The sequence below is a fragment of the Acanthaster planci genome, linkage group LG09 (genome assembly GCF_054643075.1).
Source record: "Acanthaster planci isolate LZ-2023a linkage group LG09, COTS_SCS, whole genome shotgun sequence".
NCBI classification, from domain to species: Eukaryota; Metazoa; Echinodermata; class Asteroidea; order Valvatida; family Acanthasteridae; genus Acanthaster; species Acanthaster planci.
In genome coordinates, this window is record NC_141785.1 from 19,348,448 (window position 1) to 19,373,796 (window position 25,349).

Genomic DNA, 25,349 nt, shown 5'->3' on the forward strand with positions numbered 1-25,349 from the left:
TGTTTCCCCTGTGTTTGTTGTAATTCGTTGCTCCACAAAGCCCGTTATCAAGATGGCGTCTTCCATGAACAGCGCGAAAGGTGGAGTTTAACAACAGATGTGGGGGTGAAAATGTTCTAATATCAATGATATTTATAAAGCATCTTGAAATGGTTAGTATAGGCCTGTAGGCTTATTTGTCATATGTTGTCAACTCAGTGACGTATTTCACGGAAAAGACGAGAAGTAAAGTGCCCAATTTCCAGACTGTACAACACAATGAGGGCGAGTTGAAAATATGGAAAAGGACGCGGAATAATTAATAAAATTACAAAGATAACAATTAGAGCACAACAAATACAGTGCTTTGATTGGAGTTCCGAGACCAAACAGATCCTGACTGTGTTTGGCATCCGTAAGCGATCAGGAGTTAGTCGCTGTAGTAAACGAATGGCCCAAATCGAAACCAAAATTTCACAGACTTCTGCAAAGTGGAAATCGCCCAAAGTAATACATCAGAATATTGATGTCGGATTTCAGATCCCACGGTTGTTGGGGTAGCCTCGGGCCTAAATAAATAGGTGTACTAATAATAAATGAATTTACAAAAGAGGAAATTTTTTAATAAAAATCTTAAAAAGAAGGCAGACCAGAGAAAGGGAGAACAGTTGGGAATGATAAATTAATTTTTTAGTTGGCCCAAATCGTCAACTTCACTGCTTTCTGAAATTTTAGTTATTTTATTTAAATGCATGCATACCTTTCACCAATTGCCTAATTTTTTTGCTGTCATCCTTTGAAACTTATCTTCAAAGAATTCCAACTTGAAATGTCTGTGACCAAATGCTCGTAAAGAAATTATTCATAAGTTCCTTTTTTTCTTTTCAGATCTGCATAATTTCTATTGTGGCAAAATGATGGCATCTGAAGAGAAGCAAACGGATGAGGTCTCCAAAATGGAAGAATCAGTTTCAGAGAAAGGAACTGAAGAGACAGAAACCAAACAGGAAGCATCGGCAGACACAGCAAAGGAGCACGAAAAAGAAGTCAAGATGGAAGTGGAAGACACTCCGGCGGAGGATTCATCCAAGGTCATGACTGAGGTTCCTATGGAAACTGAGCCAGCACCACCTCAAACCAAAGAGGAAAGTCCAGAGATAGAAGAAAACCCCAAGATGGAAGAAACTTCTGTAAAGGATGACAGTAGAGAGCAGGAGACCATCAATGAAGAAGATAAAGTTCAAGACAAAGTGACTGAAGAAAAAGCTGACGATGAACTAGAAAAACAGACCATCTGTGAGGACAAAGAAACTGAGGTGAAAACCACATCACCTCCAGATCCAGTTCCATGTAATGATGAGGCAGTGGAGGCCACTGAAGAACTGGATGAGGATTGGGATGTTCTTGGCACAGATGATGAAAAGGACGAGACAAGGAAGAAGAAAGCCTCCGGAGTCTGGATGCCAGACGTCAACGTTATCATTGATCTGTATCAGAAACTGGACAAAGAAGGTGTGCTGGAGCTTCAGTGGAAATGTCCTGGCAGACGTCCACCTCCAGAGGAGATAGATGAGAAAAAAGAGGAGACACCGATGACGGAGACGGAGTTGGAGAAACCAGAAGCAAAAGAAGAGAAACAGTGAGTTCCCTGAATTCTTCTTGTCGGTGACACTTGTCATTTTGAATATTTAACATTACATTCACTATGAATATAGATTTAAAATTAGGATCTGCCCATAAACATTTTTGGACACTTTTTTCTTGCCTTGATCCGTTTAAGCCAAAGGTCCTGAAAATATGAATCCCAAAGGAAAGGAAAGTTTGTATCACTCAGTAAATTACTTTTTATTGTGAATTTGTTTCACATATCCTAAATACACCTGTTGCCATGATTTTATCTTTTTTTCCTTATAGGGAAGAGGAACCTACAGAGTTTGATTTTGATGTTGATGCTCCATCTGTCACCAACATGGCTCCTAGACGAACACCAGGTATGAACACACGTCTTCCCACCATGTGAACGTGTTACCACCCTTCCCCTTTTGACAACAATAAGATTTCTGGAGAAATTATATTTTAAGCAGTGCCCAATTTCAGGCACTGCTTAGCACGCAATTTCACGCTAATGGAGACCATAAGCAGTAAGCACAGCCAAAGGAATGCTAACCTCGGAGGAAAGATTTGCAAAAACTTTAGTGACTTAACAATAGAAATCTCTATGCGCCTGCAATCATTAGTGCAACCATGCTGAGTACTGCCATGAAATGGTGCTTAAGAGCAAATTTTTCTTTTGGAGTTAGCACAACTTTTCTGCTATTCAAGCAGCTCCTTGAAATAGAGCCTGAAAGTCGACCCCTGATGGCCCGCTTCTCGAACCTTTGGATAGGAAAAATAACATGCAAACATTTTACAATTTGTAATATTTTTTCGTTCAGTTTCTTCTTTAAAAATCCAACTCGGAAAAGGGGCTTTGGAAAATATTTGCTAGTATATCAATTTATAGAAACTAACAAATCACCTGACCTAAAAGAGAAATATCCTGCCAAACATTGACCCATCACTTCCGAAAATCTAAAATACATGAAAACAGTGCAATGCGCCAGTCTCGTACACAGTTGAATATTTGCAGTTTGAAATTTTATGGTAGTCCGTCAGTAAAAACTGAAATAAAAACAGATAAAAATATTTTAAACAGTCTTATAATTTATAAGTAGTAAACCTAAAGCAATATTCTACTTCAGTTATGAAAGATTCTAATCTTTTATCTAACCTTTGCTGACAACAATTGCATGATGCTAACTCAACGGAATCTGAAACCCATCGACTGCAAGTAGGTAAATCTTTGCAACATTGTTCAATCTCGTTTTCACATAAGCACGGGCAGTGAAAATAAACATGCATGAACATGGAGACCTAGGTACGATATCACCGGAAGTGAAAGGTCGTTAAGAAAATTAGTTCTTTACATATCTCAATGTGACTTTTCCTAAATATTACTTGAGGAAGACAAAGGTAAAATTCCAACATGAATGTTTCATAGGGTGTTTTCAGTTAGGAATTATTCTTCCAAAAATTATCGAACGTGATTGGACGGCCCAACGTAAAATCCCCATAGGAGGACCGTGCGAGGGTTCCGGAAGCTTGCTGCGTGAGCTTTTACGTTCAGGCTCTATCGGGCTGTGCTGTTAACTTCCGCCCATAAAGGCTCTTTGAAGATGTTTGCGTAACAGAAATGTTTTCGACTTTGTTCCCCCAGAGGCCTCCAAAATTAGTTAATTTGTTCTCTCCTTTTATCAGGAAGCGGCCAAGCCCTGGGAAGTGGTAAAAAGAGAGTTGCCAGGATGGACAAGATCTTTGACGACATGCTCCGACACAAGAGGATAGACGAGGAGCTAGCGAGAGTAGGGGACGAAGCGGACGACACCCTCAATCGAACAGACACAACTCCACAGAGACCAGTGGGGAAATTCAGGATAAGGAAGGATTTCTGACACGAAGAAGTCTTATGTGAGAGTTTGAGTTGGAAGTTCTTCATATGGTTGAGAAGAAATGCCTTAAAACCTAAGGAGAGAGTGTAAAGGGGCTGCACAAGGCAGGATCAGAGAAACACATATGAACTCAGGTCTCTTTTGTTGTATCTAATGGGATTATGGAAGAACTGTGTCAAGTGCAGGTCACGCAGAGTAGAGAACTTTGGAGTCATAGAAGTGGAGATTACCTTCCTTGCTCAAGCACCCCTCATTATTGACAGATGTGTACTGGTATGTGACAGACATGCAAGTGCCTAAGGGTTTCTTGTGTCAGGGTAGCCAGCACAACAATGCGTCTGGTTGTGCACATTTAGATGAAAGTCAGTCGGGTGACTTGGCACAGTGAGCTGCATGTGTTGGCTCAGTTTTTTAAAGCAAATTATCCCATCCTTCGCTGCAATAAATGTGTGACTTCAGCCAAAGTATGTAAGGAATCTACCAGGTGTAGCTGTAGAAGATTCTAGGGTGGGAGGAGCAAGTAACAATGTCAGGTCGAACCAAAATGTTACCTTTTTTATTGATTGATATTTTCGTCAAATATTTTAAAGGACGTGTGTTGTAAAGAATAGTGAAATAAAAAGAGCTGAGCAGTTCAGTTTCTCAAGATTTTTTTCACTGGCAAATGTTCAAAGCCCCATTCCCTCTTTCAGGAACTTGTCTGGTCTGACATTACTCCTCTAAAATGTTGAAGACAATTGGGGAAAGTGATTTTTGGGTGTGAGGATAGGTAGGAGTCATTCCTAACCTTTCCCCTCAATTTTGGCGCCTCCCCAAGGGTACCCAAGCCTGAGGTGTGTGCTGCCTCTGAATAGCCAAACCCCACAGTGTACAAGTGTGAATACTGTGTGTGTGTGGATAAGTTACTTCAAGAAGTTTTTGTAAAATTATTATTAGATCTTTTGTATTTGTACAAACCTTTATGAAATCCTACAGCTTTCAAAAACCATGTCTGTGAAGTATTTGTGGGAATAAAAAATTGAAATCTCTATCATACATTGTGATTTCAGTCGAAAAGTCACTTGGTTTGTCAAATCACAAGTTTACAGTGTACTTAATTCCTCCAATTCTTAAATTGTGTTCTCTGTGGTGTTTCTACCTCCATGGTTCCGAAATGCGGTGTTTTGTTTGGGATGTAAGTGCTATAAAAAGGTGAACTTGTTTGCTAATCCAAGTCCACCAACCCCCCCCCCACCTCCTTAATCGGAATTTCTTCGAAAAATGAACAATGGAATTTGCCCCACTGTGCTTTTATACGGTTGGATGAATTTCCCATAATAGACAATTTGTCACAATCCACATTGCTAGTTTCAATGAGGGTACAAACAATCTTAAAATAGAACAGGCAACGCGCATAAAAGGGAAGGGTGTTCCTATCTATGACGTCATAAGTTTATTCATCGTCAGTAGTAGTACAGTGTGCACGTACGTACGTATTTGTGTACATATATACAGAGGTGCATCGGCACGTCGCGTCCGTGGGCTTAAAAAGCGGAATCAAATCTACGCCCTTAATCCGTCTCGTCAGCGCCATTTCGGTCGGATTTTCGAAACCAGTCCACGGCCAAAATACCAAGGCTTCCACTAAGGCACCATTGATTCCGAAGCTATGTCCGGGGAAGCGGGCACGACGGGGACAAGTACCCGTGCGTCTGCCGCGGCGACCGGACCCACCTCGGCGGTCAAGATCCGTGGCTCGCCCAGCAAGTACGTGAAGCTCAATGTCGGCGGTGCGCTGTTCTACACTACCATCGACACGCTGACTAAACAGGATAACATGCTAAGGGCCATGTTCAGCGGACGGATGGAAGTATTAACTGATTCAGAGGGTATGAATTTTTGATAGATTTTGTGGAGCTAAAGCAGAAGACGCCCTTGCGGCGTCATCTGTACGGGACAGCCAGAATTTTGGCGATTGTACAGTAGCCAGCAGAAGCAGAAGACATCCGACTCAGTGTTAGGCCTAGTTGTTCATAGTTTACTGTCATGACTGTGTCCTGTTGTGTACTGCCAAAGCGGCCATGACTGTGTGGTCTTAAAATTTCTAAAATGAAAGTGTCAGTGTCACGCTGAATTCCTGGCTCCATGGTGACACTGTTCATCACTAACAATACATGACATACAGCCATACTCATGTACTAGCCTGCACACCATTATGACTAGTGACAACTCTCTACATGCTGTATGAACAACTTGAGCAGATGGTCTGTTTGCAACTGATTTGATAAAACTGCAGTGAGTTATTAAGCATCGGCAATTTTTTTGTTTTTTAGAATTAGTTAAATTGCACATTCAGCAACTAAACCTGATAATCAGCTTTATCTAGTCTGCTTGGCAGTCATGTTTTCTTGAAAGTTGGAACTGATTTCTTTGGTCTGAAGTTCTGGATAAGCCTATCTACCCATGAAACTTTTATATATAACAGGTTTTGCCCTTACCCAACGTATATTAATTAAGCACTGTATGCTCAGTGCTTGTCCGAGAGCTTGTGATAAAACCTCATAAGCTTACTCGGGTGGGACTTGAACCCACGACCTCCTGCTTACTAGTGCAGATGTCTTAACCACTCAACCACCGAGCTTGCCAGGGTCGGCTGGCCGGTCCAAGTCAGGTGAAGCAGCGGGTACCGCGAACTATTTTCAAGATGTATTTTTTTGGGTAAGGGCAAAACCTGTTATATATAATTAACATTTCCCCAACGCAAAAATACATCTTGACCATGAAACTTTGTTTTCGAATAAAGAGATGGAAAGAATGTCACTAACTTTTCCTAGCTAGCAGTGACGTATTATAGCCCTCTGAAAGCAGTGAAACATCCCTAAAGGCCAAATTTAGCCGGGAAAGTATTGAGGTATTCACTTAGAAAAATACTTGGAATTTTTTAGACGAGTCACATAGGGTTGGGTTTGCGCATCCGTTTATGGAATTCTTTCTGATGTGTGCAATGGTTAACTCCCCCCGTACTATATCAAGGCTACTCAATTATTACTTCACATTGACTTCTTTAGGTCATGCTTTTAGGACGTAACATGAGAGACGTTGCCCTTCTTGGACAGCGATGTTGGAAGATTCAGTTAATTTACTGTAAAATACTCCCTGTGTTGAAGTTAAGCATCCTTTTTAGGTTTTTGTTTTTAAGAAGTTGAATATTGTTTCAGGATGGATCCTGATCGATCGCTGCGGTAAGCACTTCAACATCATCCTGAACTACCTGAGAGATGGCCAGATCCCGCTGCCAGAATTACAGAGCGAGATTGAGGAACTCCACAACGAGGCCAAATACTACCTGATTCAGGGGCTGGTGGACCAGTGCCAGAAGGCGCTGAAACGTAAACGCGACGAGTACTTCCCGGTCTGCCGCATCCCTGTCATTACCTCACAAAGGGAAGCTCAGTTGCTCATTAACGGTTCCACTAAGGTGAGTCATTGCATAGCAAAACACCAGGAAGTAAAAACTGCAGGTAGAAAATCCATTATTCCGTCAGGGCTCTACACTGACATCACATTTCCCTAGATAACTTTAATTACACAGCACTAACCACTATATTACTGAATGACTTTGATAGGCTTAAGATGTACAGGTGATGTGGAGTTTGTGGACTTAAGCCCTTGTCATTTTGTGAATGTGGTAACGTGTGTGTTAACATGGTCAGTGTTATTAGCAATAGTGCAGTGTCATCCAATGGGGTTTTGGTTTTGAAAAGAAAATGGATCTGATCTCAGTAGGACGATCAAGAAAAGGGTGTAAAATTACTTGGTTGACCTCAAGCTCTATAATGATGACTACGTGTACTTGTAAATGTAACTGGCAAGGAAACCAGGGATTCCTCAGAAGAGCCTATGGCGCTGTAGCTTGAAAACCTGCAGAGAGAAGACAGCAAGGAAATGTCCAGCTTTTTGTGTGAGATGCAGACCCCATATAATTGTCCAGGGACAGGAAACCCCAATCCACTCACTGGATAAGGTGAGATTCGAACCAGGATTTTAGGAATGGAAGGCGAGGAAGTCAGGAAGTACGTTTATGTTGTAACAAGCTCATATCCCAATAAACAATCCTCTTTCTTTTGATTTCAGCCAATTGTCAAACTGCTGTACAATAGACAAAACAACAAATATTCCTACACAAGGTGAGTCCAGTAACAATCCTAGTGGAAGTCAGCATATCTGTTCTTATGCGCTCTGTGCAGGAACAAGGAATGGACTGTTTTTACCTGGGAATGAGGTCTCATTGGTTGGAGAACACCACGTTCATGCGGAGGTTCATGTTTGGCACAAGATGTGCAGAGCTTGCAAAGCGATTCTGTGTTGAAGTGTACAGTCTCTATATTCGTGCTGTGTGCCCAGTTGGAAATTGCTTTTACCAGCCTGTCTCTTCTTTGCTAGTAAGGAGGGTGCCTCTAGTCGGAGTGGATGATAACAAACATGTAGACAAATCCAAGGAGATAACATTCCTGTAGAGCCATAACACATGGGTTTAAACTTGGGCACGTTCATACATGATGGCAACTTCCTATCGACCTCGAGTAGAAGCACCCCCCTCATCGGTTTAAAAGAGCAGCACTGATTTGTTGGTAGCGATGTGACCCTAGCTCATGCATTTCCTAGCTGCTTGTGAACCACTTGAAGTTCAGTTCTGACCAAAGGAGTCTCTGTTGCTTAGAAAACAGTGCCCTCTCATGGTCCAGCTCGCGGCCAATTGTCAGACAGAAATAACAGCATAGCCCCGCAGTAATGGCTTTCAATTCTGGTCGCTGGATTTGTCTGTATTGGTTTTTGTCGTCATGTGAAATTCATGTTCTGTTTAATCACTGGACAATTATGAGAGCTCTCTGTGGCAGATTCCAAGTGCGCACATAAACATGTCTTTCATTTGCCGGTTTGTTACATATGACAGTTTGTTTTAACCCTAACCCTACATAATACTACAAATTACTACTTGTAGTAAAATGTAGTAATCAGTGCTGCGGCTTGTATGAGGACATGACCGTATTGTTCTCTGAAGCCATAAAATACAATAGAAAAGACAATGTACCATACAGTGCTGTGGCACTATGAATGCATGGCTTTATTGTTCTCTGTACAGTTAACAATGGAAGTAACCTAGCCAGAAGTAGTAATCTGTAGCGCTAGGTCCTTCAGGCTCAGGCTATTACTTAGTATTTTGTAGTACTGAGTACTGTAAGCCAAACAATATGCTCGGCGGTTAGGGTTATTATCTATATTGGTTCAATTGAGTTGAAGGTACACTAAGACTTATGGAAAAAATCCCTTCTATTCCTTTCCCTGCCTGGCACTGTTTCACTGTCCGCAATTGCTCAGGAATGTGACCTGTTCAGAGTTTTCAAACTTTATGACTTTTATTTTCTTGTGCAGTGACACTCTGAGGGTTATTTACCTTTACAATTAAAAAAGTCTTGGTGCCATTTTGTTCACAGCAACTCAGATGACAACATATTGAAGAACATAGAGATGTTTGACAAGCTCTCGGTCCGTTTCAACGGACGTGTCATCTTCGTCAAGGACGTCATCGGCGGCAACGAGGAGATCTGCTGCTGGTCCTTCTACGGTCACAGTCGCAAGGTGGCCGAGATCAGCTGCACGTCCATCATGTACACCAGTGAAAAGAAGCAGACCAAGGTGAGGGGTCAGTGGCATTTTGGTGGCTGGAGATTGACCACGACCCACATAGGTCTTGCTCTACTTGGACAAGTTAGAGTGTAAACCATAGCTCACCGTAGTTTGGCCAAAGTCACTTCAACAACTGATGGTGGGACTTGTATTTGACCATTTGAAACCAGATTCTAGGCACTGTTTTTAATCACTGGTTATCAATGGCCTTTTTTGCAATTAAGTGACAAGGAACTATTGGCTTGTAAATAATCATGCAGGATGGCAGACAGCAAGACTGGATTGAGATAGGTAACCAGCCAACACTGAGATCTCACGAAAATTGTTATATTTTGGTCATGTGTGTGGAAGTGTGTTATTATGTATTCCTTTATAGTAAGAGGCAGTTGACCAAGGATGGGACTGTCGTTATCACATTTGCCCCTAAATAGTGTTCCTTGTGTTTTAGTCGAGTCCATCACAAAGCCCTGCAAGTCTGTAACAAGTCATCCAGTTGTATCTGGCTTGAGCAGAAGCACCCCCTCATTGGCTGAAAAGAGCCATGTTGGTTGGGAGCGTTCATTTTGCTGGTAGCGACGCAACCATAGTGCGTGCATTTCATAGTCGTTTGTGAACCAGCGATGTGCAGTTCGGACCGAAGGAGCCTCCATTGCCAGGAAAATTGCACCTCCTCTTGGTCGAGCTCGGGGCTCATAGTCACAGCATATTTAAATGAACTGTGATAAAAGCATGCCTTTGCCGTTGTTCACCTTGTATGACTTGTCTTGTGAAAGGACTTGTAGCTTGTAGAAAGGACGTGTGATAGACATACAAGTACTTATTGAAGCTGATTCTTGCAGACAAGGTATTATATTTCTGCAACAAATTTCCTATAGCTACATTGTTTGTATGTTTTAAGTTCTTTAGCCCTAACCCCCAAGGTTTGCTAGCCCTAACCTTCCCCATTCAGATAAAGTTAAACACCCATATGGGACTTCGTGCACAGAGGCTGTTGGACTTTGTTTTTCTGAGGTATGCCAAACCCAATGCAAAAGCCAGCTGTTATGGGCCTACCAGACCTATCCCCACAGAATTAAACGCTTTACTACTGTTTAATTCTGTGTGGTTGGGGAAGGTTAGGGTTGAGGTTTGATATGGTTGAGTGGAAAATTATGTGTGGACGAAATGATTTTGTGTGTGTGTCTGTTTTAGGACTTTTTGTACTTATATTATTATCCCTGTTTGCGAAATTATGAAGTGTTTTCTCTTCCTTTGGCGGGCATTTTTGTAAGTTATTGGAATTTAGACACAGCATGAAATTTTGCAGGGTCGGAGGATAGAGGACAAATGGTTGACTGCGTGTTTCTGATATATTGAGAAAAATAAAATAACCCCAGGAAAAAGATTAAAATACAGTCAAATTTTATTTTCAAAACACTAAAATTTCTACATTGGGGAAACATGCTAATTTTTGTTTTTCCCCCCCAAAATTGGATTATTCAGAGTTAGCGAGTTCGTAGTTCGACTAATAAGAAAATGTTGGCCTGACTGTTTGTAAAGGTGACAGGGACACTTACCATTTTTTCTTGCTGTCATGCTAGGTTGAGTTTCCAGAGGCACGGATCCTGGAGGAAACGTTAAATATTCTCCTCTACGAGAAGCTTGACAGCCAAGACGCCGAGGCCATGCACAACATAGGCACCAAGTTAGGCTCCTTCGCCGCCGCTGCGGCCTGCCACAGTGACGACGACGAAGACCACCGCGTCCGGAAAACATGAGGCTAGCTGCAGGCCACTGCCCGCTGATGTGGTGTTGTAATAGGCAGAGCTGACAACATTCCAAATGTAGTAACCAATAGGAAGTCGCTCCTGCAGTTAGATGACTGTTTCACATTTGACGGTGAGACCTTCGTAAATTTTTTTATGTACCAAATTCTATAATGAAATTGTCATTTTCATGAAGCCATATACATGTATGGCATTACAGATATGCATGCATGCATGCAAACGTGTATAAAGTATGTTTCGAATTGAATAATTGCTCAAGTACCGTACACAACTTTGGTACAAACATAAATACATTATGTGTTCAATAACTGATTGTATTCCCATATGATACACGTATTTGGGCATAAAAAGGGGGAGATTTTGTATATTAGCTTTACCCTCTTTGTTCGGTAAAAGATAAAGAGGATGAATGGAAATGCTGCTTTTTATTTGAAGAGCGCCCTCTGCCATTTCTTTTTTAAAGAGTCAAAACCGAAATGTGTGCAATTTCTCTGTTTCCTCAGATTCCCTTGATTTACTTATGAAATTAATTTCCAAGGATTTTATTAAACATATTTCTCACTTCTTTTAAATTTTCGAAGTCCTCCTCAGACATAACTATCTTCAAGGTCTGTTTTGCCAACTTAAAAAAATTCGGTCAAAATTAACTGAGGGCATGTCACACTGCATATTGAGGATTTTCTAGATGAGCCATCAAGTCAGCTTTTCTGCACAGAATTCATCATCAGATATTTTTATACTTGCCGCGCTTGCATTGCATATATTATCCTTTCTCATTTCAATATTTGATACCAAGATGTTTATGTACATCCACGTTTAATCAATCGTTAAATCAAATGTTCAAGCGTTTAACTTTTTTTATGAGGTTACAAGAAGAGCCTTACTGGGAAGTTTTTGACATTTCTATTTTGGTTATAATTAGAAAAAACTGCATTTAACCCATCCATTAAATATGTGTCTTTTATTGCAATGGCTTATTAGACGGGGCATTCCTGCAATGCGGTTCACCTTCACTGATGTTATAATTTAAGGAAATGTAACAGCCCCAATATGAAAGTTTCTGACACCCAAAAACCAAGGAATGGTATCCGGGTGACGGGAACCAACACAGATGGTATTTAGTCAAATTTTGATCACCATCCGAGTATTATCCGAAGAATACATTATTAGCTAACTTGAGCTAAACCCTCTGAACGTGTAAAGCTTATGGAAGATTTTTGTAAGCATCACGGATTCGATTTTAAAAAACATAAAGGGATGACCAATAGAACCCCTTTTTTTGATTTGTGTTTTTGTTACTTGCTCTTAATCCTTTCTGCTCACAGTTCTGCTCTGTTGCATGGAAATGAATGTACAAATTTGTGACAAGGATAAATAAATGGACATCTTTTGCAAGAAAGTCCTCAGCTTGTGCAACATATATACAATGTAGTACTGTTTTATCCAATTTTTTTTTTCACGTTAAGGTTTATTTTCCAGTTTTTATTTTATACCTTTTGGTTATTAAGTAATCATTTTTTGTGGAAATACATTTTTCCGAAGAAATAAGTGGTTGCAAACTCTGACTCGAGTATCCTGCTACATGTTTTGATCCGAGCATCATTTAAAAAACACATTATATTCAGAAAGGTTGCGATACAAAAGAAAGGCATAACATCATACCTTAACCCTAACACTCCTCAGTCCTCCCACCGGTGAAGGATTGAGGAGGGTTAGGGTTAATTCTGATGGAAACAAGCCAGAGAATGCGGTGTAAAACTGTACTGCATGACAAAAGAAAATCTCTACATGAGTCACGCATGGAAGTTTCACACACCAGTTTCTTGTGCTATTTGCACAGCAGAAATTCAACTTCCAACTTACTCTTTCGACGTTCAACAGTCTGGGCACCTGTAGGCACAAATCTGACAAGACAGGTTGTACATGTTATTCTTGTATGTCAATACAAATTGCATTCAGGTACTGCTACAAACCACCTAGACGTATTTAAAAAAAGTTAATAAGCAAAAATATGAAACAGTGACTCTGTAGTGAACAAGAACAAATCAAAATTTTTCAAAAGACTTTAAAAATAGAGGGAAGGGAAGTTTATTTTGAAAAAAACAAACAAACACTAGAGGCCTAATTGAACCTGTCAAGCCACTACTTGCAAAACACTGACAAATGGAAGTCTTTAATTTGAAGTCCCAGGAAATGGTTCCAGCTCTTTGACGCTGTTTCTCAAAACAAATTGGAAAAGTACAGGACTGTGGTTAACCTTGGCAGTTGAAGTAAGTACATGAAGGGCCTTACTTTTTAGGAGGTAGGTTAAAAAACTTCCACCAATGTAAATAGTGGTGAAGTGGAGGGGGGGTTGTCACAAGAACATTAATTTTACAGTTTGGGCTGATGGGGGGAGGGGAGTAGCTGCTTGCTGTGGGATTCCCTCTGCAGCATTGGCTAAATGGCTATGTGAATGGGCAACTTTCATTCAAACAAGAGGGTTTTTTTGTTGAATGCCTAATCGTAAATAAACTTTGTCATTAGGCTAAATATACCATTCCATAAAGTGATGCTATTTTGCAAAACCTTTGATTTTGCAGTTTAATAACCGTACATTTATTACAAAGTGAACCGTTTTCAAAAAGGGACTACGTAACATATTTATAACCGGTGATACTACATTGGTTGAAAGCACTGAGGGTCAATACATACAAAGTCTGTGCATGAAAAACTTGTGTTCTAGAACTTTATGCCAATCCAAAATAGAATTCTGTTCCCAGAAGTCTTGTACTGCTCTTGATGGAATTTCCGTTTAAGTCTGACTTTCTCAACAAAAAAGTGTCCTTCACGATTTGTGCAGATTAATTTTCTGGACAAGGTTAACAATTTCAAATGTTGTACCAATGCTGTTTAGCGTCATAGGCTAAAACTGAAGTGCGGAAATAGCAAACTATACTGACCACTTGTCTTATCTCTGGAATGTTCCATTTTTCCAAGCCCTGAAGTTAATAGAATAGTCTAATATCAGCTCATTGTTTCCAGTTCATGTTTGAATTGAATTTTTGGAAATTGTATCAATTTTGTGAGTAAAAATTATGCCATCCCTTCCAACAGCCAAATGAAACTGAATTTAGCAAGGGCGGTATATCTATGTCAATTTTCAAAGAATCCAGTGCGAGAGGCAGTTTTAAGCAAGAGCCAGCCGCTACTTGGTCTGGTCTTCCCTGCCAAAGCCGATGGATTCCAAGTATTCCATACCTAGGAATTCAAAACACGAGGAACGTTTGAATTATTAGAAAAATCAACATTGGCATTGCTGTTCAACCTTTCAAAGAATGATGTCCGTAGCTTTATTCCAACGAAAGGCACATTCCAAGTTTTTGGTAAAGTTATGATGTCTGGCTGCAAAAATAAAACTGAGTCTAGCCCAAATATGAGCTAGAGATTGAGGTTCGGTGAGAATTTTCAGCGATACAGACAAAAGGAATATCCATGAAATGTAATCCGTGAGAATGCCAGAAGGGTTGTGCTTTTGGATGACCTTTTGTGATTGAATCATGCTGGGTTTATTCATATACATGGACGTGTTTCACTTACATTTTTCTGGTGGTGTTAAGAACCTCAAGCATTGTTTCCTTCCCTGCCAGGAGAAATGAATCGTCAGAGAGAGGATGTTTTGTTTTCTCTTTCAGCTCAGGCATGATGGGTTCCAGCCCTTTCTGCAAGGATTAAACAAAGATTGATGCACCGCTTTAGCAGGGGTGTAATGACGGTGGGGGGGGGAGTACTTAGTGGCGTATCCAGCAGGAAGACAGAGGGGACGGAATTTTTTTTTTAAAGAATTTTTCATATGAGAAGAAGTAATTAGTATATTGTTTATCAAATATTACCACCAAAACCCCAAGAAAACCATCAAATAAAAGCAAGGATGGCGAGACCGCAAGTAAGACTTGATATTTTTGTCTCCTCTGACATCAAGTTCAATGAGTCCAAAGCTGCATTTGCTTTTGTATTTGCCTCCTTCTTCGACACCAACAGCTGGATACGCCCTGGTAGTCCCCCCCATAATTAATTCCAGTCGGTAAATAGAGCTTTGCTCGGCAAATGAATCCTAATTTAGTGCTTAAACGATATACGTTGGCCATACAAATTTCCCCTGAGATCTAGCATACTATGGATCGCTTTGTGAATTTTTACACAACACAAGGTTGGTGAACAAGTTACAAGTCAGCAAATTGATTCTGGCACACCCCCCCCCCCAAGAAAATGCCTTCGCCAAGGCACTGCATGTAAGACCAATTAAACAGATTGTGTGAAGCTGTATTTTGGAAGTTTCAAGCAAGCAATTCTTTGGTAATGCTTTGCTGATTTTCAATTTTCTCATCATTAGTTTTATATTTTTGGAATAATTGTGAGGTGTCAGGTAGCATTTTTCTTTTTCTGTTTTTGGGGTGAGGCTTGAGGAGGAATAAAATGTTGGACTGCCATTTTTAGAATAAAAAGCCCTTTGCTCCAAACATTTGGACATGCCATCGGTCAACAATGTTCGGCTGGGCATAACTTGTACTCCTACATCTCTAATCAATTTTATTAGTAAGTTCTAAGAGTTCTGCCACTGGCTGTTACAGTTTGTTGGAAGGGGGAGGGGCCTGAGATATAGGAGGAGTTCTGTTGCCATGTTATAGTCAAAAGCAAGAAGTGAAAATCCCCAACCCCTGAGGGTTATATTCAAATGGCCTGCCCATTGACCTGAGATAAACTGTAATCCACAGCGATATACTCGTCTGATTTTCCTAGAATGGTAAGCACCAAAGCTATCACAACTCCTGTCCGATCTTTGCCATGTGCACAGCAGACCATGGCTGGGAGATTCTCAGGATCAGAGAGGGTCTTCAGAACTGAGAGGCAAAAAACAAGGCAAATATTATTCATTTGGTCACAACTACAATGGTAGTCTTGACTGTGAATATGTGCAATGGGTAAGGCGACTAAGACAGACTAAAGATCTCTATGACGACTTTCTGCATGGAAACCAATTCATAGCGAAGTTTTACAAGAGCCTGTGCACTTTTTTCTTGAAGTTTGACCCAAACAATTGTAGAATTTGGGAAAAATATGACATCAAGGAACACTTGTCATTTTATCGGAGGATGTGTTTTATATGTATTCATTTATTTCGATAAGAACAGTAAAATCCTTCCTCTCAAAATTAGCCACTGCTCATTAAACTTGTGACATCATTATCTTACAGAAGGTCACATGATGAAAAATGTATGTTGTCCACTCCAAACTTTGCGATTTGTTTCAAGTTAAATGAAATGGAAAACACATTTTCTGCGTTCTGAATCAACCAAAATGCAACTTTCAGTCCTATGGTAAGAAAAGGCTTTCCCTTTTTAAATAAAGTTTGCTTTTTTAAATGACTTACTGAAACATATTTCCTTGCTTGCGTACTTCAGAAGTCCCAGATACCATCCTACTAGGCCATACCTGTGGAATTCCTCCGATAAACACTGAGTAAAATACAGGAAAGCTTTATCCACAAAGATGCCGATGATCGCCCAGAGCACAGTGAAAATCTGCTCAGTGTACCAAGGTGCCATGTAGAAAACATCAAGGGCCATCTCTTTTTGGTTTACTCTGACCCATTCCAGGTGATGGATGCGTGACCGGGTTTCCGCTTAAATCCTTCACTGGAATGGTACTTACAAAGGGGTATTTTTTTGCTGCCTGTTGGTCCGGAATGTCCGGTACCAAAACGTGGACAAAGTCATCGATTGCTTTAGCCCTGCCATTTTCGTAGGTACGATACTCTTTAACGCTGCGACAGTCGAAGTAAGAGCGGATGTCGAGATTGGTGAGGGCTTGAATGTCTGCTTGGGTGGCTCGATCCTGCATGGAGGACCGGAACAGCTTACCGTGGCTATCTCCCCGTCGCAGGTTGGGGATGGAATCCAAGAGGATGACGTTTTCTTTGAGGCTGTCCACATCCGACGTCACAGTCTTAGAGGGGCCAAAGGATGACACCATTGTGAAGATACTAATAGTGAAGGTAGACACTCCTAATCAAAACCCACAACAGAATCAAAAATATGATAGAACATTTATTCAAGTAAAGCTAAGGCTCTCCTAGACGCATTTGTAAAAATGATAAGTAACTTATTTGCTGTGACAAAAGGCATTACAAAAGAAAACAAATGAACCCTAGTGACGGTTTCATGAATTGCTTTAAGTCGGCTCCAGCACTAAACAAATTCGCCAAGTTTCGAATGCATATCTGCAGGTAGTCTGGAACCCGTAAGATATGAGAAGGGTGAAGTGGGTCTATTTAATCAAAAACATCCACCCACTTGGGCTGCTGGATGTATCTAAAAAGGGATTTGATTTATTTGTAAACACAACAACTTCAATTTTAGTCTTTCATCCAGGGCAAATATTCATACCTTTTATCTAAAGGATCAAGGGGTAGGTATGACCCAACAGTCAATTGGTCAAAAAACACCAATGAAAACGTATAACTACAACTTACTCGGACATATCAAGCCATGAGAGAACATGAGCCAACAGAAAAAGCTACAATCTTTTTCTCTACAATCTATTTTGAAATATTATGACATGGAAATGTTGAGTGATCATCTCCTTTTTACAAGATTTTGAAATTCTATGCACATTATTCTGTCATCTACATGAAAACATTTCAGTTTTTGCGGAAACTATACTTAGTTATGGAATGAACATTATACCATCCAGAGATACGATTATGAAAAACGATTTTCGTAAGTATGCTTTATAATTACACACGGCTTATCACTATAGCTTTCCACTCTCAGTGCGCACACTACATCCCAAATGTAGTAACCAGTTGCAGTTAGATGACTAGTTTTCACATTTTAGGGTCAAACCTTCGTCATTTTTGTGTGTACAAGAATTATATGACAAAATAGTTATTTCCTGATGTATGGCATTGAAGATGATAAAACTTATATCAAGTATTTAATCAAACACCGAGTTGGAAAGTACCGTACACAACTTTGGTACAAAAATAAATCATCTGGATACCAAATGGATATCATGTGGATACCAAATGATATCACCTGGATATCATGTGAATGACTGATACCATGCTGCTTTTTATTTGAAAAGCGCCCTCTGTCATTTCTTTCATAAAGAGTCAATATCGAATTATGTGTGCAATATTTCTGTTTCCCAAGATACATTTGATTTACCTATCTAGTGACTAGCAAGGATTTATTAAACATATTTCTCACTTCTTTAAATTCTTTAAAGTCCTCCAAAGTGAAGTATCCTCAATGGCTGCTTTGCTAACTCAAACAATCAGTCAAAATTTACTGAGGACGTACTCAGCCATGAGGGTCAAGTCAGTTTTTCTACATAGGAACAGAATTCATCTCCAAATATTTTTCTACTTGCTTCTCTTGCATTGCATCATTTCTTATTTCAAAAATTGATACCAAGATGTTCATGTATCCAAGTTTAAACAATTGTTTACTTAAAGTTCAAAACTGATACCAAGATGTTCATGTATCCAAGTTTAAACAATTGTTTACTTAAAGTTCAAAATTGATACCAAGATGTTCATGTATCCAAGTTTAAACAATTGTTTACTTAAAGTTCAAAATTGATACCAAGATGTTCATGTATCCAAGTTTAAACAATTGTTTACTTAAAGTTCAAGTGTTTTCCTTTTTTTCAAAGTGCGACCAGAGAATACCAGATGAGCCTTTTAGGGAAGTTTTTAACTTTTCTCATATTGGTATAACTTCATAAAAAGGGGATTTAGTCCATCCATTAAATATATGGCTCATTAGAAGGGGCATTCTTGTAATGAAGTCACTGAAGTAAAAGGCAAATGTTTACACTCTCAGCAGGAAAGCCTGTGACACCAAAAACTCAGGAATGGTAGCTTGCGACTCTACTGGATGGTATAGACCATCTCTAAAATGAGTTACACTTTGAAGTTTGATACACCACCTTGTGCTATGCTGTGCACATGGGAAATTTGAACTTCCAATATACCCTTCTACGTTTGACATTTAGGGCAAATGGTAAGCACAAATTCCGAAAGGATTACTCGTCCGTTTTAACAGTGCAGATTATACATGTATTTCTTGTATCTCAGCACAAAATTTGATTTATTTATTGCTGCAAACCACCTATGTAAAGTAAGTTCCAAAGCAAATAACATGAAAAAAGTAACTTATAGTGAGTAATGGCAAATCCACCTTTTAAAAAGACTGTAAAAATCAAGAAAGAAGCAAGACTTGGAAGATAAGTCTCAGGTAGCTTATTTTCCCGCCCCCCCAAAATAAGTTAGAGGCCTAATTGGATCCGTTGGCCACTCCTTGCAAAACACATTAAAAATGGAAGTCTTTAATTTGAAGTTCCAGGAAATTGCATCATACTCTATGATGTGACACTGTTCCTCAAAAACATATTGGAAAAGTACATGACTGCAGTTGTTGAACCTTGGCAATCTCTTGAAGTACATAAAAACCCATCACATTTTAGGTGAAAAAATTCCTATATTTTAAGGGGGGTAGGTTAAAAGGCCTTTTTTTGCCAAGGTAAATAGCTGTGAAGCCCCAATGAATTGAAGGGTACAGGCACATGGTGTCTATTTTTAGTACCCTTTAGTACCCCCTAGTACGGGGGGGAGTCCCTCATTTTCTAGAGAATGGCTCTTTTGGATCTGAACCTCATTTTACCTTGTTCTTATTTCTCATGAAGTAAAAAGTGAAACACTGACCAAGACAGACTGTGACAGGATTTTTTCCTTCTCTAAAGGAAGGGCCAGATTATCCACCAGGTACTGTAGGCAGTGTGCCTAGTGCCCTTGAAACAGTGAGAGCCTATAGATGAAACTACCGCATGGCACCATGAAACTGAGTTTTTATAAATCAGTTGTAACTTCTGTCTTTGAATTTTCCAATTTAGCAAAGCTTAAAACCAGCTGCTGCAACACAACTGATGAGAATCGACATGAAATGTAAAGTTCATGGTCTTTTGGTGCTGCTGCCTGGGCAGAACTGGACATGAAGAATATATGACTCTTGTGTTAATGGTAATCCAGGCCCAGACCGAGGACACTTTGGGCAACCTGGCTGACTGGGATGTAACTGCTTTGGGATGAATAATACACATACACAAGGAGTTATTCTCTGTGCAGCATTGGCTAAATGGCTATTTGAACGGGAAAACTTTCATCCAAGAGGATTTTTAATTGAATTGCTGATTGTAAATAATTAATGCCCGTCACTAGGCCTCCAACACCACTCCATGAAGTGGTGCTATTTGTAACCTATGATTTGACATTTTGATGATAAAAGCAAATATTACAATAAGTTTGATATGAGTTTCCCAACAGGTCACGTTAATGACCTACATAAAAAAATCCAAAGATGATGACATATCTAAGTTAGAGACCAAATAGTAATTACCATCAGATTAAGGGTGCCTAAAAGATAACATTGTCATAAATCAGTGACCCCGTATGCATCAGAATCAAAGAATGTATATACAACAATGGATCATGAGGATGCCTGCCACTTTGCTTGCTGTTTCAAAGTCTACAGGAGTCATGATCATTATCCAAATATTGTATTTGATAATGAATTTTTTCTCGAGCCTGATTTGATGGGCTTTTTTCATTATGACTGAATTTGACCAACCACATGATATGCAGATAGATGGTTTGGTTTCCATCAGGTTCATGCATGAATAACCTGTGTTGTAGAACTTTAATCTTAGTTAGAAATTCCATCAATAACAGCAAAACACTTCTGTACTCATAATTGTATTTTGGATCAGCGTAACTTTCTTCTTCTTGAGGAAGTATCCCTCATGGTTCATGAAGATTTATTTTCTGTGGAAGGTTAACTATTTCAAACAATATAGCATCCCTGGAATATTCCATTTTTTCTAAGACAACCTAAAGAAAGTGGAACATTCCAACATCAGTCTCGTTTTCCAAGGTCACGATTGAACAGAATTTTGGGAAACGGAACAAAATTGTGTCATCTCTACAAACCGTAAAATAAAACGGAAGTTGTCAGAGAGCTCAATGAGACTAAACTTAAGGTATATTATATTCATGTCCATATTCAGTGTATCCAATGAGAGGAGCAGTTTTAAGCAAGAGCCAGCCGCAACTTGTTCTGGTCTTCCCTGCCAAAGCCGATGGATTCCAGGTAGTTCTCCACTGATCCATACCTAGGAATTCAAAAACACGAGGAATCAACATTGGCATTGTTGTTCAAGTTTTCAAAGAAAGATTTCCAAAATTTTCTTCAATGCAAATTTAAATTTTTTTTCGGTAGTTATGATTTCTGGAAGCAAAAGATTCAAGATTGTGCCTTTGATTGATGGCCTTTACATGCTTTTTGTGTGTGTGCTGGGCACATGTTTTAGTTCTTTTTACATTTTTCTGGTGGCGTCAAGAACCTCCAGCATTGTTTCCTTTCTAGCCAGGAGAAAAGATTCATCGGGGAGGTACTGCATGAGATTCTCTTTCTGCTCAATCAGGATGGGTTCCAGCCCTTTCTGCAAGGATTAAACAAAGGTTGATGCACTGCATGATACCAATCAGATGTACTGTTTGAAGATTGTTTGGCAGTTCAAAGCAAATAAATCCTTTGATAATACTTTACTGATTTTCATTTTTGTCATCATTTGTTTTGAATTTTATTTAACAGATCATGAAAAGTCAAGTAGTATAATATTTGTTTTATTCTTCTGTATCTAGTCATGAGCAGTGGCTTGCCAGGGGGCAGACATGTTTGTTTTTTAATTTTAGGGAATGAAAGAATTTACATGTACACTTTCCAATTGGTACTACCACTTTTTTGGAGGGGAGGCTAAAAGGATATTTTTTTGGGTGGGGAAGTATTTGGACAGCCATTTTTAGAAAGAAAATCACTTTTGTGCCCTGATCAAGTCCACAAACCTAGAAATGTCACTGGTAAAAAATGCTCAGCTGAGCATAATTCTTGAATGTCTTGTCAAGCTTATCGGCAAATAAATTCAAAGAATTCTGCCACTGGTTGAGGAGTTCTGTTACCTATGTCACTCTCAAGCACTATATTAAGAAGTGAAAATCCAAATCTCCCACTGCCCACTGACCTCAGATAAACTGTATTCCCCTGCAATATACTCGTCTGATTTTCCTAGAATGCTTAGCACCAAAGCTATCACAACTCCTGTCCGATCTTTGCCATGTGCACAGCAGACCATGGCTGGGAGATTCTCAGGATCAGAGAGGGTCTTCAGGACTGAGAGGCAAAAAACAAGGCAGATATTATTCATTTGGTCACAACTACAGTGGTACTTTTGACTGTGAATATGTGCAGTGGGCACGGCAACTAAGACGGACGCAAGATCTGTAATATGGACGACTTCTTGCATGGTTTTAGTGCAAGCCAACTCTTTGCAAAGTTTTTCTAGCACCAATGCACAGTTTTAGAGTGGAAAAATGTGACATATAGCAACACTTCTCTGTTTCTTCGGAGAGTGTGTTTTATATTCATTTATTATACAGGAACAGAACAACTGCATCACAAACAAATTAAACATGGCATATTAGGCTTTTCAACTGGTGTGTTACCATAACAACATTATCCAACAGAATGCCACATGATGAAAAAATGAATGTCATCCACTCTGCACTTTGGCAATTTGTTTTGCATCCAGTCAACTTGAATAATAAAAACATTTTTCTGCCTTTGAATCAACCAAACAGCAACTTTGGTTCCTACAGTAAGAAAGGGCTTCACACTGCATTTTCACTATTTCAAGAGCAACTCAAAGGAAAACTTGTTATAGTTGATCTCTGAAGGCAAATGACACTGCGTTCGTTGTGGAAGGCAAATGACACTGCGCTCGTTGTGGAAGGCAAATGACACTGCGTTCGTTGTGGAAGGCAAATGACACTGCGTTCGTTGTGGAAGGCAAATGACACTGCGTTCGTTGTGGAAGGCAAATGACACTGCGTACAATGTGGAAGGCAAATGACACTGCGTTCGTTGTGGAAAGCAAATGACACTGCGTTCGTTGTGGAAGGCAAATGACACTGCGTTCGATGTGGAAGGCAAATGACACTGCGTTCGATGTGGAAGGCAAATGACACTGCGTTCGTTGTGGAAGGCAAATGACACTGCGTTCGTTGTGGAAGGCAAATGACACTGCGTTTGTTGTGGAAGGCAAATGACACTGCGTTCGTTGTGGAAGGCAAATGACACTGCGTTCGTTGTGGAAGGCAAATGACACTGCGTTTGTTGTGGAAGGCAAATGACACTGCGTTCGTTGTGGAAGGCAAATGACACTGCGTTCGTTTTGGAAGGCAAATGACACTGTGTTCGATGTGGAAGACAAATGACACTGCGTTCGTTGAGGAAGGCAAATGACACTGCGTTCGTTGTGGAAGGCAAATGACACTGCGTTCGTTGTGGAAGGCAAATGACACTGCGTTCGTTGTGGATGGCAAATGACACTGCGTTCGTTGTGGAAGGCAAATAACACTGCGTTCGATGTGGATGCTTCCATATTTATTTGAACAGATAAAATCAGAGAAAACACGTTTTCCTTTGAGTTGCTCTTTAAGTTTGCTTTTTTCTCTGATGACTTACTGAAACAAATTTCCTTGCTTGCGTACTCCAGAAATCCTTTGTACCGTCCAACTAGGCCAAATCTTTGAATTTCACCCGCTAAACACTGTGTAAAATGCAAAATGGGTTCACCTACTACAAAGATGCCGATGATTACCCAGAGAATGGTGAAAATCTGCTTGTACCAAGGTGCCATGTGGAAGATTTCAAGAGCCATCTCTTTACTGAACATGTTGATCAAATATCGCCGTGGGCATGTCCCAGGTGAGGCATCTTTGACCAGTTTTCCGCTTAAATCTTTCACAGGAATGCTGCTAGTGGAGGGGTAACCTTTTGCTGCCTTTGGATCCGGAATGTCTGGTACCAAGACATGGACAAAGCCATCGATTGCCTTAGCCCTGCCATTGTCGATGTTTCGATACTCATACGTGCTGCGACAGTCTAAGTAAGAGCGGATGCCAAGATTGGCAAGGGCTTGAATATCTGCTTATGAGGCTCCGTCCTGCTTGGAGGACCGGAACAACCTGCCATGGCTATCCACCCGGCGCAGGTTGGGGATGGATTCCAAGAGGATGACATTTTCTTTGAGGCTGCCCACATCCAACGTCTCAGAGGGGCCAAAGGATGACACCATTGTGAAGATACAAATAGTGAAGGCTGATTACATATACACAACCACTCAAAACCTGAGGGAAATTTGGTAGAAGGTTTAAGTTAATCTAGAGCACTGAGCTTTCACATAAATGATAAGTCATTTTATTTGGTATGGAGAAGGGCATTACAAAATAAAGAAAAAGAAAACCGAAAACCAGCGGAAAAATTTCTTAAAGTCCGCTCCAGAACTGAACGAATTTGAAAGTTCCAAATACACAGATTCCATACGCAGGTAGCCTAGTACCAGTAAGATATAAACGAAAATGAAGTGATCTATAGATCTAATTAAAAACATCCACTCACTTCGACCAGTGGATCTACACGTGTCTAAAGGATCTGGTCTATCTGCAAGCAAAACAACATCAATTTTAGCAATGTGGGACATAGTGTGTTGTCTCTTCTTACCTTTTAGGAAATGGTTTGGACTAAAAAAATCGACTGGTCCAAAGACACCAGAAAAAACCTGTCCCACTGGACCAAATCATCCTTTGGATGGACTACTGAATGCAGATAGGCCACAGTTTTGTCAAAGAGGGACCCATGTTATCACGCAGTCCAATCAGACGAGTGTGATAACAGTACAACTTACACAGACATTGTACCAAGCATGAAAATGAGTAAACAAGAAGCTTCATATTTTTTCAAGTTGATTTAATACAATGATACATCTCATTCTACAAGATCTTGAAATTCGGTAAAGATTATTTTGTCAGCAATATACAGATATCAACAATTTCTTCAGTACTTGGTGTCATACACGGAGAAACTATATTACTAATTTATGGAATGATTTTAAAACATGCACCTGATCGCTATATAACAGACTATTACCGAAATGTACATGTAAAGCACAAATAAACATCTTCAAGATGTATTTTTTGCGTTGGGGAGATGTTAATTATATATAACGGGTTTGCAATTACCCAACGTATATTAATAAACACTGTATGCTCAGTGCTTGTCCAAGAGCTTGCGAAAAATACTTCACAAGCTTACTCGGGTGGGACTCCAACCCACGACCTCCTGCTTACTAGTGCAGATGTCTTAACCACTCGACCACCGAGCTTGCTGGGGTCGGCTGGTCGGTCCGAGTTATTTTCATTTCATTTGACTCGGAGTTCATTTGACTCGGACCGGCCAGCCGACCCCAGCAAGCTCGGTGGTCGAGTGGTTAAGACATCTGCACTAGTAAG

At 40.0% G+C, this 25,349-nt stretch overlaps 3 protein-coding genes across 3 annotated transcripts; 2 read left to right on the top strand and 1 right to left on the bottom strand.

The window, feature by feature from the left end:
• The first annotated feature begins 6 nt into the window (after positions 1-6).
• Positions 7-4,502, top strand: LOC110976558 (uncharacterized). The gene is made up of 4 exons (XM_022229930.2): positions 7-152; positions 868-1,618; positions 1,894-1,970; positions 3,277-4,502. The coding sequence occupies exons 2-4, from the start codon at positions 894-896 to the stop codon at positions 3,468-3,470; spliced, it is 996 nt and encodes a 331-aa protein (XP_022085622.2). The 5' UTR covers positions 7-152; positions 868-893; the 3' UTR covers positions 3,471-4,502.
• Positions 4,503-4,913: 411 nt separating this feature from the next.
• Positions 4,914-12,299, top strand: LOC110976560 (BTB/POZ domain-containing adapter for CUL3-mediated RhoA degradation protein 3-like). The gene is made up of 5 exons (XM_022229931.2): positions 4,914-5,335; positions 6,665-6,924; positions 7,581-7,633; positions 8,942-9,143; positions 10,715-12,299. The coding sequence occupies exons 1-5, from the start codon at positions 5,116-5,118 to the stop codon at positions 10,889-10,891; spliced, it is 912 nt and encodes a 303-aa protein (XP_022085623.2). The 5' UTR covers positions 4,914-5,115; the 3' UTR covers positions 10,892-12,299.
• A 124-nt stretch (positions 12,300-12,423) lies between these two features.
• LOC110976542 (uncharacterized) lies at positions 12,424-25,177 on the bottom strand. Its single transcript, XM_087140941.1, is given in 7 exon segments — positions 12,424-14,601; positions 15,632-15,780; positions 16,311-21,112; positions 21,321-21,442; positions 22,022-22,170; positions 23,524-24,188; positions 24,460-25,177. Coding segments are annotated over 4 exon segments (966 nt in total). The 5' UTR covers positions 24,137-24,188; positions 24,460-25,177; the 3' UTR covers positions 12,424-14,601; positions 15,632-15,780; positions 16,311-21,030.
• Between the last annotated feature and the right edge of the window lie 172 nt (positions 25,178-25,349).